Source organism: Pristiophorus japonicus, chromosome 15 (genome assembly GCF_044704955.1).
Source record: "Pristiophorus japonicus isolate sPriJap1 chromosome 15, sPriJap1.hap1, whole genome shotgun sequence".
Taxonomy (NCBI): domain Eukaryota; kingdom Metazoa; phylum Chordata; class Chondrichthyes; family Pristiophoridae; genus Pristiophorus; species Pristiophorus japonicus.
This window is the reverse complement of record NC_091991.1, coordinates 94954845-94969671: the sequence shown is the minus strand read 5'-3', so window position 1 is coordinate 94969671 and position 14827 is coordinate 94954845. Positions and strand designations below refer to the sequence as shown.

At 48.4% G+C, this 14827-nt stretch overlaps 1 protein-coding gene across 1 annotated transcript in view; it reads right to left on the bottom strand.

Moving 5' to 3' along the window:
• Nucleotides 1-14827, bottom strand: part of LOC139281569 (uncharacterized) — a 111181-nt gene that overhangs the window by 20983 nt on the left and 75371 nt on the right. Inside the window, exons 12-15 of the mRNA XM_070901727.1 lie at nucleotides 11687-12148; nucleotides 9415-9464; nucleotides 8219-8409; nucleotides 453-615 (exon numbers count right to left, since the gene is read on the bottom strand). Coding sequence (XP_070757828.1) covers nucleotides 453-615; nucleotides 8219-8409; nucleotides 9415-9464; nucleotides 11687-12148 — 866 coding nt within the window. The remainder of the gene's footprint in view (nucleotides 1-452; nucleotides 616-8218; nucleotides 8410-9414; nucleotides 9465-11686; nucleotides 12149-14827) is intronic.

Sequence of the window (14827 nt, the reverse complement as noted above, 5' to 3'; positions counted from 1 at the left end):
TGCCCTCCTGACCTGCTTCCATTCTCCCCGCGCCCTCCCCCCCCACTCATTTTGCTTCCAGCTCCTGTACAGTGCACTGAGCTATGTCTCGAAGTGATGAGTACCATAGCTCTTGATCGTACCTCCTCCCCCTAAGATTTCAATTGGAGCATCCATCCTTCAACATGGCAGTGCCACTCTGTACCCAGTACATGGAGGTCCATAAGAGGAGTGTGGGTAGAGCGTGCTCCCATGTTTCTCCTCCTGCTCCACGTGGATGTATCTGGCTTACTAGATCAGCTTCCTGAGCAGTGGCTGGGAACTGAGCTGGGAGCATGTGGCCCATCTGGCTCAGCCTATCATGGTTCGGGGCTTCACCTTCCCACTGATCAGGACACTGAGTAAATCATTTCTTTAAAGAATTGTTCAGGGATCCTGAGTACATGCAGTTCCTTGTTACTACTGCCACTTACCGTATAGAGAATGATGTCTTCTGGACAACTAATCAATCCAGCATCTTTGGGTGGGACACAGATGATGTGTGTGATGCCTTTGGTTGCTTTAATTAAAGCCATGCACTCGTCACAGGGGTAACTGCTGCTGTATATCACGGCATCCTTCAGCCATCTTTCAGTCCTGGAGTGCAAACACAAATTACAGCAAAATATTTACATTTGTTTTATTTGAAACTTAACTGGAGCGAGTTAACCATCGGAGAATTATTGGCAGAATCTGAAATGAGGGTAAGCAGCAAGATCACTTGAGCAGTACAGACAGGGGTGTGATGCCCCTCACTACTGAGCCCATTATCTTTGCCACAATGAGAAAGTGCTGTACCTGCCCCAGGAGTGTTTGATGGGATAGTGTAGAGGGAGCTTTACTCTGTATCCAACCCGTGCTGTACCTGCCCCGGGAGTGTTTGATGGGACAGTGTAGAGGGAGCTTTACTCTGTATCTAACCCTGTGCTGTACCTGCCCTGGGAGTGTTTGATGGGACAGTGTAGAGGGAGCTTTACTCTGTATCTAACCCATGCTGTACCTGCCCTGGGAATGTTTGATGGGACAGTGTAGAGGGAGCTTTACTCTGTATCTAACCCGTGCTGTACCTGCCCTGGGAGTGTTTGATGGGACAGTGTAGAGGGAGCTTTACTCTGTATCTAACCCGTGCTGTACCTGCCCTGGGAGTGTTTGATGGGACAGTGTAGAGGGAGCTTTACTCTGTATCTAACCCATGCTGTACCTGCCCTGGGAGTGTTTGATGGGGCAGTGTAGAGGGAGCTTTACTCTGTATCTAACCCGTGCTGTACCTGCCCTGGGAGTGTTTGATGGGATAGTGTAGAGAGAGCTTTACTCTGTATCTAACCCATGCTGTACCTGCCCTGGGAGTGTTTGATGGGGCAGTGTAGAGGGAGTTTTACTCTGTATCTAACCTGTGCTGTACCTGCCCTGGGAGTGTTTGATGGAACAGTGTAGAGGGAGCTTTACTCTGTATCCAACCCATGCTGTACCTGCCCTGGGAGTGTTTGATGGGGCAGTGTAGAGGGAGCTTTACTCTGTATCTAACCCGTGCTGTACCTGCCCTGGGAGTGTTTGATGGGACAGTGTAGAGGGAGCTTTACTCTGTATCTAACCCATGCTGTACCTGCCCTGGGAATGTTTGATGGGACAGTGTAGAGGGAGCTTTACTCTGTATCTAACCCGTGCTGTACCTGCCCTGGGCGTGTTTGATGGGACAGTGTAGAGGGAGCTTTACTCTGTATCTAACCCGTGCTGTACCTGCCCTGGGAGTGTTTGATGGGACAGTGTAGAGGGAGCCCCATATCCAATTCCCACAATCTTCTCCAATAATCTCCCATGTGGTGGATGTCCGAGGCTTTCCTAAAGTCCATGCACACGACACCCATCGACCATGTCTGTTAGGTCCTCAAAGAATTCTGCTTTGCCCCAAAATATGTTGTCCAATTAACTTGTTGCTGAATTACGGTGACTGTTGTTACCGAGGTATGGGTATGACTAGTAATCTCGAGGCCTGGATGAATAATCCAGAGAACATGGCCCCGATATTAATATAGAAACATAGGAACAGGAGTAGTCATTCAGCCCCTCGAGCCTGTTTCGCCATTCTCTGACCTGCGCTCTAACTCCATATTCCTTAATACCTTTGGTTAACAAAACGCTATCAATCTCCAATTTAAAGTAGCATCAATTGCTGTTTGCGGAAGAGAGTTCCAAACTTCTACCACCTTTTGTGTGTCGAAGTGTTTCCTAATTTCACTACTCAAAGTCTGGCTCTAATGTTTAGACTCTGCCCCCCAGTCCTGGACTCCCTAACCAGCGGGAATAGTGTCTCAATATCTACCCACTCTGGTCTTCTTAATATCCTGAAAACTTCGATCCGATCACCCCTTAACTATCTAAATTCTAGGGAATACAACCCTAGTTTATGTAATCTCTCCTCATAACTTAACCCTTGAAGTCTGGGTATCATTCTGTTAACCTACACTACACTCCCTTCAAGGCTGTTGTGTATGCAATAACTGTTAGACTGAGTACTGTTTAACTCCAAGAGGTATAACCTTGGCTCTGCTTTATTAAGGCCCAAACTGATTAATATACAAAATGGCTGGCCTTTTATACTTGGGCTGCACAGACTTGCGTGCAGCCCAATGGCCTCAAACAGTGATGCCATCTAGTGGCTAGTGATCCCGAAAGTACATACATGACAATACCCACCTCTGAGATATTAACAGTCTTTTACAAATTGAGACGGTCCGGTGTTTTAAGCTCCCGAGTTGACCGTCTCAGTTCAACTCCAGCCTTGGGTGGGAAGGACACAGTTTTCAAACTTCGAATGGAAAAGTTTAAGATGAATTGATGACACCTAAACTGCATTTTTGCCATGTTTTACCGTTAATGCTGATGCAGAATCCTCTGTGCTTCGCCCTCATGTGTCTGTATCCATGGCAACAGCGGCGCTGATTCTAACAGGTACACAGGTAGCTCGCTGAGTCACTGTTCGATGGGATCGGGATAATCATGGCCGCACCTATGGGATTCATGGCAAGCCTCGGCCAAGCTCGAGAACCATTCAGTTCTTACAATGAGTGGATGGAATGTTTTTTAGGGCCAATAACATTATTGAAACCGAAGGTGCAGATGAGAATGTTCAAGCTCAAGTGATGTGTGCAGCCTGCAGTCACAAAGCCACCGCCAAAACTAAAGCTGTGAGACAGAGGCAAAGGCCAGTCCGCGAGTGCAGCTTAGTGAATTGTTATCGCTGCAGTGGAAATCACTCACCACAGTCCTGCCAATACAGAAATGCAAAGTTTTTTCACTGCCAGAAGCAAGGCCATATTACAACAGCTGTCAGAGCAGGAAGTAAGAACCATTCTAGTGGCAATGCAAAGCAGTGACAATAAAAGAGAGGGGTTCACAATATTGAAGTGAACATACGTGACGTTGAAGAATTGGGCATCTACCATATCTATGACACTAGTGGTAATGCTAGCAGTCGTCAGAAAGACTTTGGTACAAAAATGTTGATCAACGAGCAATACATGTATCGACACAACGGCAGACTGCTCCATCATGAGTAAGGACAGATATGAGAGTAAGTTTAATCAAATGTCATTTACAAATAGTACCGTAGAGTTAAAAACCTACTGCGGAGAAATCCTAGAGACATGTGGAATGGACAAGCAGAAGCAATCGCAGATGCCGTGTCCAGGTTGCCACATGAGGATTCGTGTGTTGGGAGTGAACGTGCGATTTTCACGCTTGCTGCAGTTGACAAAGACTTTCCCGTGAATGCAACGGAGATTGCAGATGAAACTCAAAAGGACTCAGTACAGAAAAGAGTGTATGGAAACACCTTGAATGGACGGACCGGTCAGTGTATGGATACAGAATTGAAACCGTTCCATAACCGTTGTACTGAATTGTCTAGTGAGCAAGGTTGTATCAAGTGGGGAAACAGAGTGATGATACCTACTGCTTTGAGAACTAGAATTCTGGCCATACTTCATACTGACCATCCAGTGATCGTCAGTATAAAATCAATTGCTTTGTTTATGGCCTGGATTGGGCAGTGATCTTGAACCACATGATCATGAACACATACATTGAAGTACCAGGTTCAAACAAGTCTGAGATAGAAACAGGATCATCTTTGAGTTCGGAACCAAAACAAAACAGCCCGAAAATTGGTTCAACACCAAAACCTTCTGTACGGAGATCAGGAAGGCTCTGCAAACCGGTCATTAAACTGGATTTGTCGTTCATTTAAAAGAAAAAAAGCCGGGAGTTTTTGTTACGTGGTGCATGTAATGCTGGGAAAGCTGGGTGTTGTATTTGAGAGGAGAATACATACATTGTTTTAAAAGGGAAAGCGGTATAATGCATTATCACATGGTTTGTCACATGATTTAGTATGAGCATGTTCAGTTCACTCTGGGCCAAAAACCAAGCACATGGTCTCGCAACTCATCATGTCTCTGTCCTTCATTTGTTCTACCCAAGTATATTACACCTCCCTCCCGTGCTCCTCCTTCCCGTGCCCCTCCCTCCTGTGCATCAATCTCCCGTGCCCCTCCCTCCCGTGCCCCTTCCTCCCTCCCGTGCCCCTCCCTCCCGTGCACCAATCTCCCGTGCCCCTCCCTCCCGTGCCCCTCCCTCCCTGCCCCTCCCTCCCGTGCCCCTCCCTCCTGTGCACCAATCTCCCGTGCCACTCCCTCCCGTGCACCTATCTCCCGTGTCCCTCCCTCCCGAGTCCTTCCCTCCCGTGCCCCTCCCTCCTGTGCACCAATCTCCCGTGCCACTCCCTCCTGTGCACCAATCTCCCGTGCCACTCCCTCCCGTGCACCTATCTCCCATGCCACTCCCTCCTGTGCACCTATCTCCCGTGTCCCTCCCTCCCGAGTCCTTCCCTCCCGTGTCCCTCCCTCCCGTGCCCCTCCCTCCCGTGCCCCTCCCTCCTGTGCACCAATCTCCCGTGCCCCTCCCTCCCGTGCCCCTCCCTCCCGTGCCACTCCCTCCCATGCACCTATCTCCCGTGTCCCTCCCTCCCGAGTCCTTCCCTCCCGTGTCCCTCCCTCCCGTGCCCCTCCCTCTCGTGCCACTCCCTCCCATGCACCAATCTCTCGTGTCCCTCCCTCCAGTGCCCCTTCCTCTCGTGCCACTCCCTCCCATGCACCTATCTCCCGTGTCCCTCCCTCCCGAGTCCTTCCCTCCCGTGTCCCTCCCTCCCGTGCCCCTTCCTCTCGTGCCACTCCCTCCCATGCACCTATCTCCCATATCCCTCCCTCCTGTGCCCCTCCCTCCCGTGCACCTATCTCCCGTATCCCTCCCTCTTGTGCCCCTTCCTCCCGTGCACCTATCTCCCGTGTCCCTCCCTCCCGTGCCCCTCCCTCCTGTGCATCAATCTCCCGTGCCCCTCCCTCCCGTGCCACTCTCTCCTGTGCACCAATCTCCCGTGCCCCTCCCTCCCGTGCCCCTCCCTCCCTGCCCCTCCCTCCCGTGCCCCTCCCTCCCGTGCAGCAATCTCCCGTGCCCCTCCCTCCTGTGCACCAATCTCCCATGCCCCTCCCTCCCGTGCACCATTCGCCTGTGCCCCTCCATCCCATGCCCCTCTCTCCTGTGCCCCTCCCTCCCACGCCCCTTCCTCCCATGCACCAATCTCCCGTGCCCCTCCCTCCCGTGCCTCTCCCTCCCGTTCACCATTCTCCTGCGCTGGCTCAGTACTGCACTCAATTTTCAGTCTACAATAGGTGCTCAAGTCTTCACACAAATATGCAAACCATCAGTGTATCATAGAAATGGGACCTCCAGCACTGGCATCACACTGAGAGGGGAAGCGAGATCTGTCCAATGTCTTTCTGCTCGCCCTCACACCACACGCTAACCATTGACCCTTTCTTTCATTTCAGCTGCTCAGAATGTCAATGGCCCTCAGTCAGTGGAGGAAGCTCATCCTTCCACAAGATGCTCCGACACTGGATCTGACTCTTGCAAGCACCAACTCAGATATTGGCAGCACGCGGACTTTAGAGCTTAGGTTCGAGGTTAGGTTCGAGCTTTGGTTCGAGGTTAGGTTCGAGCTTAGGTTCGAGGAGGTGTCTATACATGCTGACTCATCAAGTACAACTGCGCGGAAGCAAGGGCAAGAGGACAGCATGCCACGGGTGTCAGCTCGTCGGAGGGCGAGGTCACACACTAGTCCAGCTGCAGAGGGCACAGATGCTGACTTCGAGGGCCAAGCTACCAAAGAATGAGCCAAAATCTCCACTAAATAAATATTGGGAAGACTAAAGCCCTTGTCTTCAGCCTCTGCCACAAACTCTGTTCCCTTGTTACTGATTCAATCCCCCTCCCTGGCCACTGTCTCAGGCTGAAGCAGACTGTTTGCAACCTTGGCGTCCTATTTGACCCTGAGCTGAGCTTTCGACCCCGTATCCTCTCCATCACCAAGACCACCTATTTTCACCTCCGTAATATCACCCGTCCCCACCCTTGCCTCAGCCCATCTGCTGCTGAAACCCTCATCCATACTTTGTTACCTCCAAACTCGACTATTCCAATGCTCTTCTGGCTGGACTCTCATCTTCCACTCTCTGTAAACTTCATCTCATACAAAACTATGCTACCCATATCCTAACTTGCACCAAGTCCCATGCACCCTTCACCCCTGTGTTCGCTGACCTACACTGGCTCTCATAGAAACATAGAAACATAGAAAATAGGTGCAGGAGTAGGCCATTCGGCCCTTCGAGCCTGCACCGCCATTCAATGAGTTCATGGCTGAACATGCAACTTCAGTACCCCCTTCCTGCTTTCTCGCCATACCCCTTGATCCCCCGAGTAGTAAGGACTACATCTGACTCCTTTTTGAATATATTTAGTGAATTGGCCTCAACAACTTTCTGTGGTAGAGAATTCCACAGGTTCACCACTCTCTGGGTGAAGAAGTTTCTCCTCATCTCGGTCCTAAATGGCTTACCCCTTATCCTTAGACTGTGACCCCTGGTTCTGAACTTCCCCAACATTGGGAACACTCTTCCTGCATCTAACCTATCAGAATTTTAAACGTTTCTATGAGATCCCCTCTCATTCTTCTGAACTCCAGTGAATACAAGCCCAGTTGATCCAGTCTTTCTTGATAGGTCAGTCCCGCCATCCCGGGAATCAGTCTGGTGAACCTTCGCTGCACTCCCTCAATAGCAAGAATGTCCTTCCTCAAGTTAGGAGACCAAAACTGTACACAATACTCCAGGTGTGGCCTCACCAAGGCCCTGTACAACTGTAGTAACACCTCCCTGCCCCTGTACTCAAATCCCCTCGCTATGAAGGCCAACATGCCATTTGCTTTCTTAACCGCCTGCTGTACCTGCATGCCAACCTTCAATGACTGATGTACCTTGACACCCAGGTCTCGTTGTACCTCCCCTTTTCCTAATCTGTCACCATTCAGATAATAGTCTGTCTCTCTGTTTTTACCACCAAAGTGGATAACCTCACATTTATCCACATTATACTTCATCTGCCATACATTTGCCCACTCACCTAACATATCCAAGTCACTCTGCAGCCTCATAGCATCCTTCTCGCAGCTCACACTGCCATCCAACTTAATGTCATCTGCAAATTTGGAGATACTACATTTAATCCCCTCGTCTAAATCATTAATGTACAATGTAAACAGCTGGGGCCCCAGCACAGAACCCTGCGGTACCCCACTAGTCACTGCCTGCCATTCTGAAAAGTTCCCATTTACTCCTACTCTTTGCTCGGTCCAGCAATGCCACAGATTTTGCGTTCAAATCCCTAAATGGCCTCACCCATCCCCATCTCAGGGACCTCCTTAAGACCTACAACTCTGTGTTCTTCCAATTCTGGCCTCATGCATCCCTGATTTCCTTTGCACCATTGTCGCCATCCATGCCTTCAGCTGTCTAGGCCCTGAGCTCTGGAATTCTCTCCCTAAACCTCTCTGCCTCTCTCCTCCTCCTTTAAGATGCTCCTTAAAATCTACCTCTTTTATCAAGCTTTTATAATAATTCCTTCTGTGGCTCAGTGTATAACTTTGTCTGATAACGCTCCGGTGAAGCACTTTGGGATGTTTTACTATGTTAAAGGCACTATACAAGTGCAAGTTGTTGTTGCCCTGTAAGTCGCTTGGTAGGTCGCTCTCTGTAAGAGGAGAGCAGTGGAATTACTGTCGCTGGTGAATTCAGCCCCCATTTACCTGAAGTAAAGAGCATTAGCCTCAGCACAGATGAGAAGGTCTGTGCTCTGTCCCGGTGATCCAGCGGCTTTTTGCTTCTTTTTACTGTCGCCTTTCCGTGACTGACAAGCCCTTTCGTCAAGCTCCTGGCAGTGTGGAAGATACTGACTGCAGCGATTCCCTCTTGGAAAACCATTGTAGCCGATTCCCACCTGTAAAATGATCATAGTTGTTTTATCAGCGCAGCCAAATGGCAGATGGAGTATAATGTTGGAAAGTGTGAGGTCATGCACTTTGGCAGAAAAAAATCAAAGAGCAAGTTATTATTTAAATGGAGAAAAATTGCAAAGTGCTGCAGTACAGTGGGACCTGGGGGTACTTGTACATGAAACACAAAAGGTTGGTATGCAGGTACAGCAGGTGATCAGGAAGGCCAATGGAATTTTGGCCTTTATTGCAAAGGGGATGGAGTATAAAAGCAGAGAAGACTTGCCACATTTATACAGGGTATTGGTGAGGCCACAACTGAAATACTGCGTACAGTTTTGGTCTCCATATCTATGAAAGGATATACTTGCTTTGGAAGCAGTTCAGAGAAGGTTCACTCGGTTGATTCCGGAGATGAGGGAGGTTGACTTATGAGGAAAGGTTGAGTAGGTTGGGCCTCTATTCATTGGAATTCAGAAAAATGAGAGGTGATCTTAACGAAACATATAAGATTATGAGGGGGCTTGACAAGGTGGATGCAGAGAGGATGTTTCCACTGCTGGGGGAGACTAGAACTAGGGGGCATAATCTTAGAATAAGGGGCCTCCCATTTAAAACTGAGATGAAGAGGAATTTCTTCTCTCAGAGGGTTGTAGATTTGTGGAATTCGCTGCCTCAGAGAGCTGTAGAAGCTGGGACATTGAATAAATTTAAGACCGAAATAGACAGTTTCTTAACCGATAAGGGGATAAGGGGTTACGGGGAGTGGGCAGGGAAGTGGACCTGAGTGCATGATCGGATCAGCCATGACCTTATTAAATGGCGGAACAGGCTCGAGGGAAGAATGGCCTACTCCTGCTCCTATTTCTTATGTTCAAATCTGTCTCAAGGTTTTAATAAAATTAGAGTACCATGGAATTAAAGTACAACCTGTGTGCCAGGGAAAGGGTTGACCTTTCAAATGAGCAAAAAATACAATAAATGTGTGTAAATGTACATCAAGTACTTACAAAGCAATCATTCTGGTAGATCAGCGCCCCTACTCCATGGCTGGCACTATCTGAAAATCAGAAATACATCAATCACTAAAGGCAATTAACTGGAGCTGTGGAGTTGGCTGCCATCAAGTATCATAAACATGTGGCTTTAATTTCAGAGCTGTGACATTTGGGTTTATGGAATCTCGATTTCTGAGACTGGTCTGCCAACCTCCACAGAATGCTGGAGAACACTTCTGGTAGGTCACCAAGGAACTGAATGTAGAGCACCCTGTGCAGACTGCAATTATCTGATCATTCTTTGCAACAGTCTCCTCCCCAAACCAGTTGACTTTATCATGGAACTTTGGCATAAATTGAACCTGTGTTTCATATTCAGAATCTGGATACTTGATTCTAACCCCATCCTTCTCCACTGCTCTACTGCTCCAATGCTCCACGACACCAATTCCTTCTCTTGCTATTCCCTGACTCCATCTCCCTCCTCCGCTGACTCCATCTCCCTCCTCCGCTGACCCTGACTCCATCTCCCTCCTCTCCCGACCCCATCTCCCTCCTTCACGGACCCTGACTCCATCTCCCTCCTCCTCTGACCCTGACTCCATCCCTCTCCCCTGCTGCTCACTGACACTGTCCTTTCCCTCCCCAATGTGTCCTGATTTCATTCCCCTGCCCAGCCGCTTGGCATTGAACTGTCTGTCAATCCTCACATCTAGTCCATCACTAATATATCTAATTGTACGTCTGAAATATCATCACCCTTAATCCCTACCTCACCCCCACTGCTGAAACCCTCATTCAGGCCTTTATCACTTCCAAGTTCGCTGTCCAACACTTTTCTCATTGGCCTTCTGACCTTATGATGGAGGGAAGGTCATCGATGAAGCAGCTGAAGATGGTTGGGCCTAGGACACTGCCTGAGGATCTCCTGCAGCGATGTCCTGGGGCTGTGATGACTGACCTCCAACCACCACAACCATCTTCCTTAGTGCTGGGTATGACTCCAGCCAGTGGAGAGTTTTCCCCCTGATTCCCATTGACTTCAGTTTTACTTCATCAAAGAACTCAATCAAGTTACTCAAACACGATTTGCTTTTAACAAATCCACGCTGACCTTCATTTATTAGCACAAATGCTAACTACATTTGTCCTGGATTATTGTCTCCCCACAGTTTCCCCACCACCGCTGTGAGGCCGACTGGCCTATAGGTGCCGGGTTTATCCCCCTCCCCTTTTTTAAAATAGTGAAAGATTATTTCCATGGGTACAGTCCACATGCAATGGGGAAGTGACCAGTGCACTGGACACAGCGCAGGCCCTGGGGCTGTGACAATATCCCAGGTGAAGTGCACAAGACCCATGCATCTGAGCTTGCTTCTCCCCGAGCCAAGCTGCTGCAGTGCAGCCCTGACAATGGCATCTACCTATTAATGTGAAGGGCACCTAGAAAAACTAGCTATGCCTAGCGTGGCCACAGACGGCCTGTCCTGTCGATCTCCTCCCAATCATCAGCTGAATGATATAACATATAATGCTGGAAATACTCAGCGGGTCAGGCAGCATCTGTGGAGAGACAGAGTCAACCTTTCAGCTCGATGACCTTTCATCAGAACTTGAAACGTTAACTTGGTTTCTCTTTCTGTAAATCCTGCCTGATTTAAGTCACCGATCACGTCCTTCCCCCCTCCGGTCTCCTGATCTCCCTTCTAGATCTTTTGTCCTTCTCCTTCCTTCAATCTTTTGTCCTATCATCTCTCACTCTTCCCCCCTCTGATCGCTTGTCCTTCACCCCCCTCCCCCCCACACACACACTGATCTCCTGACCTTCTCCAGGCAAGCCGAAATCTGGCAGAAAACAATAGCAAGTTGAGAGATAATGTGCTTCATTCCCGAGGCTCCAAACGTATATGTGGTCGAACATCAAGTGTGCATACACTCCGGGCCAAATGGTTTTCAGACTCCCCAGATTCTGCTTCTATGCGCATGCACAGAAGTACTCATTCCTGTCAATATTTACAGTGAAAGTATATTGGTGCACCAGTTGGGTTTCTATGACAATCTGACAGTTTCACTGACACCTGCCTTTCTTTTAAAATTAAGATCTTATCTGCTGCCTGCAACAAATCACTTGGGAAACTTGAGAAACGAGAAGATGATCAATATACCGTGAGTTTATTTCTCAGGTATAAGCAGCCATTTCACCACATGAACTAGAAGCAGCTACCCGTTCAATGGGCATATTGCTCCAGGAGCTGGAGCGGTTACACCCCGACCTTTTGCTCACCTGTCCTTGCAGCCAGTAGGAAGCACAGTTGCAGGGCAAGTGAATGTCTCTTCACCGTTTCCACATCCAGATTTTGATTTCCAGAACGGTTTTTAAATTGACCAGCAGTGCTGAATTGCAGTGCATTAAGACACTTAAATGCAGTTTCCACTTGTTCCTTGAAGATGGCCTTGTAATCCTTCTCTATTATGTGTGATAAATCCAGAGCTTTCAGAACTGTCTTTAGTTCATGATCAGATAAATCAAAAATTGAACTGCATTTTATAGGGTCTTTTGGTGATGTCACTCTGATCTTGGGTGAGATTTTTTCCTGGACAGTGTTTAAGTCCAGCACTGGTATGTACATTTCTAAAATGACTTTACCCTCACGAAACAGCCGATTAACATTAGTAGCATTAACAAGAATTTTTTGCTTCTGTGATTGTTCCAGATTGGGCCAATAACGAACATGATGTACACCTCCTATTGGGAAAGAAACCAACTGAGCATTAACATAGAATTCTAACACTCCTAATGCAACTGAACAATTCAGGCCCGCCAACACGTGCCCTTGATGAGACCTCATGAGTGACACGGTGATATCCCACTCCACAATCACAATCTAATGCCTGCAGGTAATTCCTGACGTGGCATTTCAAGAAATCGCTATAGAGACAGGCCTATCCCAGCTTTCATGGCAGCGATGAATGTACAGTGGATGGGGTGAGGGAAAGGGTTGATGGTTTTCTGGGAATTGAACCCTGCATCAATGTCAGCATAGGGGCACAGCAAAGTAACCTGAGCTAACATTTTCATCAGACAATATGGCATGGATCCAGAATCTTTATTTGACATGATGGAATGGATTTCCCCTTGACTGGTGGGTCAGTGGTGGGAAGATCTGCCCATGTGATCCTGCCACAAACCCGCTGAAGTTTATTGAAGTGGCGCTCATTACGGGGGATGAGGTTATGATAGTAACACTGCTGTTAATTGGTTTACCATCACTTGGAGGCATTTAAACAATGCTGCAGTTAATTAAAAGGGGCACATCTTTTGGAAAAGTGAATGTGTCAGAATGTGTCTGGAAGGAGCAGTCTGGGGGCTGGGGGAGTCAGCAGTAGGAAGGACTCCCAGATTTTCTGATGCTTTGATTGAGGTTTTACTCATTCTTGGAGACTGAGGGCAGGCGGGTGGTAAACATTACGAGGACAAGTGGAAGAGGCAAGTTAGTACCATCGCCATATGGTGTAGGAAGAGGTTTAATGACTGCACATGGCTGACCACACACATCCTGTCGGGATGATGGAGACACTTTCCCCATCATGCCCTCTATGCCATTAACTGGGTGAAAGGAAACGTGCACTGCTCACAAACAACTTCCGAAACTAACAATATACCCGATTAGCTCTAAAGTCACACTGCCTGCTACAAGGAGGCTGTGCCGGCCAATATTTAAAGGGTGGTCTGCACTAATAATGCGATATGGATACCGACAACTGGTGTAACTGCGGCTCAGATTCCTTCATCACTGTGTTCTCTCTTTGCCAGAGGCAAAGAAACACCACTTCCCAAAATAAGTGGGCAGGAGTGGGAAGCTTCAGAGCTGGTTGGATGGGACACAGGAAGGAAGGAAGAGTGGAAGTGCCAAGAGCAGGTTGGTGAAGGTAGAGCAGGGAAGAGCTCAGTTGGCTAAGCTTCATGTGGACTATGAAAAGATTTAAATGGGTAATAATTTAGCCATGATCTCTTCAAGAAGCCATTTGACTAATCACACAGCTAAAGAAGCTTTTGTGTTTCTAACATCCAAGGAAATGGTTTGGAAGAGCAGAACCTGTCGGGTACTTTTAGCTGCAAAACTCTTGCCTCATCCTCAGCAACTCCATCATTGAGTCTTTCCTGCTCCAGCATCAGCCCAGAGACACATACTGTGGGAGAAGTTGGCAGGCAGAATGGGTTTCCATTGGGTGAAGCATCAAGCACTAGCATGATGATGAGGACCTGGAAAACTAACAAGCTGCTCAGCTTGAGAAATGCCTGGCTTGGCTAAGGAGCTTAGGGATCCAGAGCTCAGAGACCTAGACCTAGAAACTTGATAATGCTGCACCCATTTTACAGGCACAAAACAGGTGCCTCGGGACCCAACATGGTGGGGGGCATGCACACACTCATTCCATGTTGGAAGTGCAGCACTGCTATATCCTCTGTAGACATCCAGGGGGTGCCGGAAGTATTTAAAAGGTTCTTATGATAATCAAATAAGGGTCCTATGCTTGCTGTAGGATGTCACCGTGGCTCTTAACTTTTACGTAACAAGCTCCTTACAGGCTGCAGCACATGACATCTACCTCATATCCGGTTTGGTGTCCACCACTGTACAGGGAGATCACTGAGGCGCTCCACCACAAAACCACCCACAGCTCCTTTGCTATGGACAGTGAAGCAGGATTAGACAGCACTCGACTTCGTCTGAATTGCATGTTTCCCCAGGTTCCAAGATGCCGATGACTGCACCCACAATGTGTGCTCCCCATCACCAGCTTGGCATCTTTCTCAATAGAAAGAGATTTCAGTCCGTCAATGTCCAGCTTGTTTGCGACCACAGGCAGTTCATCAGGCAGGTCTGTGCCCAGTTTCCTGGCACCAGTCATGACTCATCTTACGCAAGTCCTCTGTGCGGCCTTTATTCCAACCAGTCTGTCAGGTCAGAGGTTGGCTACTGGGTGATCAGGGGTATCCTCTCAACATATAGCTCATGACTCCTGTGACAGCTGCACAGCTGGCGGACATCGAGAACCATGCAGCCACCAAAAACATCATCGGGCAAAAGGTTGGGGGGCACAAACAACACTTCCGCTGCCTGGATTGTTTGGGAGGAGTAGGAGGAAGAGTAGCAGGAGGAAGAGAAAGAGGAGGAACAGCAGGAGTAACATCGACCACCAGTGCCCCTCACTGCCAGAGCTCTTAGAGAGAAACTTATCCATAAGCACTCACCTGAACAATTGTTCCCAGCCCCAATACACCTACAGTCCCACAACCCTCATCACCATTGTAATGTATTATCACATGGTTTGTTATGAGCATGCTCAGTTCGCTCTGGCCTAATAAAAGCAAGCACATGGACTAGCAACTCAACGTTGTTCCTTCCACATATATCACATT